Source organism: Miscanthus floridulus, chromosome 8 (genome assembly GCF_019320115.1).
Source record: "Miscanthus floridulus cultivar M001 chromosome 8, ASM1932011v1, whole genome shotgun sequence".
Taxonomy (NCBI): Eukaryota; Viridiplantae; Streptophyta; class Magnoliopsida; order Poales; family Poaceae; genus Miscanthus; species Miscanthus floridulus.
In genome coordinates, this window is record NC_089587.1 from 173,233,792 (window position 1) to 173,235,556 (window position 1,765).

General features: G+C 53.6%; 1 protein-coding gene across 1 annotated transcript; it reads left to right on the top strand.

Moving 5' to 3' along the window:
* The first annotated feature begins 379 nt into the window (after window positions 1-379).
* Window positions 380-682, top strand: LOC136470194 (uncharacterized). The gene has a single exon (XM_066468120.1). The coding sequence runs from the start codon at window positions 380-382 to the stop codon at window positions 680-682; it is 303 nt and encodes a 100-aa protein (XP_066324217.1).
* Window positions 683-1,765: the final 1,083 nt, after the last annotated feature.

A 1,765-nucleotide genomic window follows, 5' to 3' on the forward strand; every position in this document is an offset into this window, starting at 1 on the left:
GTCTCGAGAGGCGATCACCTTTGATCGAGATGACCACCCCAACCTTGTCCCGAATCCCAGACAGTACCCACTCATCATTGACCCAATCGTGGGCAACACCTGGCTCACTAAGGTGTTGATGGATAGAGGCAGCGGCCTCAACATCCTCTATGCCAGCACCCTGGAGCTCTTGGAGATCGACCGGTCGAGGCTCTGAGGCGACGCTGCACCTTTCCACAGCATCGTGCCAGGGAAACGCACGCGACCCCTCGAGCACATCGACCTTCCCATTTGCTTCGGCACCCCCTCCAACTACCACAAGGAGGTCCTTACCTTCGAGGTGGTCGAGTTTAGGGGAACCTACCACACCATCCTAGGGCGGCCATGCTACGCCAAGTTCATGGTAGTCCCCAACTATATCTACCTCAAGCTCAAGATGTCGGGTCCCAACGGTGTCATCACGATTAAGTCCACGTACAAACATGCATACGACTGCGACGTCGAATGCATCGAGTACACTGAGGCTCTCGTGGAGGCCAAGACCCTCATCACCAACCTCAACCAACTCGATGGTGAGGCACCTAACTCCAAGCATCGTACAGGGGTGTTCGAGCCTGTGGAGGCCATCAAGCTCGTCCCGATCGACCCCGCCTACCCCGACGACCGAGCTCTGAGGATTAGCGCGACCCTCGACATCAAATAGGAGGTTGTGCTCATTGACTTCCTCTGTGCGAATACTGACATGTTTGCATGGAGTCCCTTGGACATGCCGGGCATACCGAGGGAGGTCACCGAGCATGCCTTGGACATCTAGGCTGGCTCTAGACCGGTGAAGCAACGCCTACGCCGATTCGATGAGGAAAAGCATAGGGCCATCGGCGAGGAGGTGCAGAAACTCTTGGCGGCTAGGTTCATCAAGGAAGTGTCCCACCCAAAGTGGTTGGCTAACCCCATGTTAGTTAAGAAGAAAAATGGGAAATGGAGGATGTGTGTAGACTACACCAGTTTGAATAAAGCCTGTCCAAAAGTCCCCTTCCCATTACCTCGAATCGATCAGATCATTGACTCCACTATGGGGTGCGAGACCCTGTCTTTCCTTGATGCGTATTCTAGTTACCATCAAATCAAGATGAAAAAGTCTGACCAGCTTGCGACTTCTTTCATCACCCCATTCGACATGTACTGCTACGTGACTATGCTTTTCGGCCTCAAAAATGCAGGGGCCATGTACCAGCGGTGCATGACCCAGGTCTTTGGCGACCACATTGGGCGAACCGTTAAGGCCTATGGGGACGACATCGTGGTCAAGACCAGAAAGGCTGAGGATCTCGTCGATGACTTGAAGATAGCCTTCAAATGCCTTAGAGAGAAGGGCATCAAGCTTAATCCCGAGAAGTGTGTGTTTGGGGTCCCCCGAGGCATGCTCTTGGGATTCATAGTCTCAGAACGTGGCATTGAAGCCAACCCAGAGAAGGTCTCAACCATAACCAGCATGGGACCAATTAGAGACCTCAAGGGAGTGCAGAGGGTCATGGGATGCCTTGCGGCCCCGAGCCACTTCATCTCGCGTCTCGGTGAAAAAGGCTTGCCTCTGTACCGCCTCTTGAAAAATCCAAACGTTTTTCCTAGACCCCTAAGGCCGAAGAAGCCCTCGCTAAGCTCAAAGCACTACTCACCAATCCTCCTATCCTGGTACCATCGGCTAGAGAAGAGGCCCTATTACTCTACATCGCCGCAACGACCCAAGTGGCCAGCGCTGCCATAGTAGTAGAGAGGCAGAAAGAGG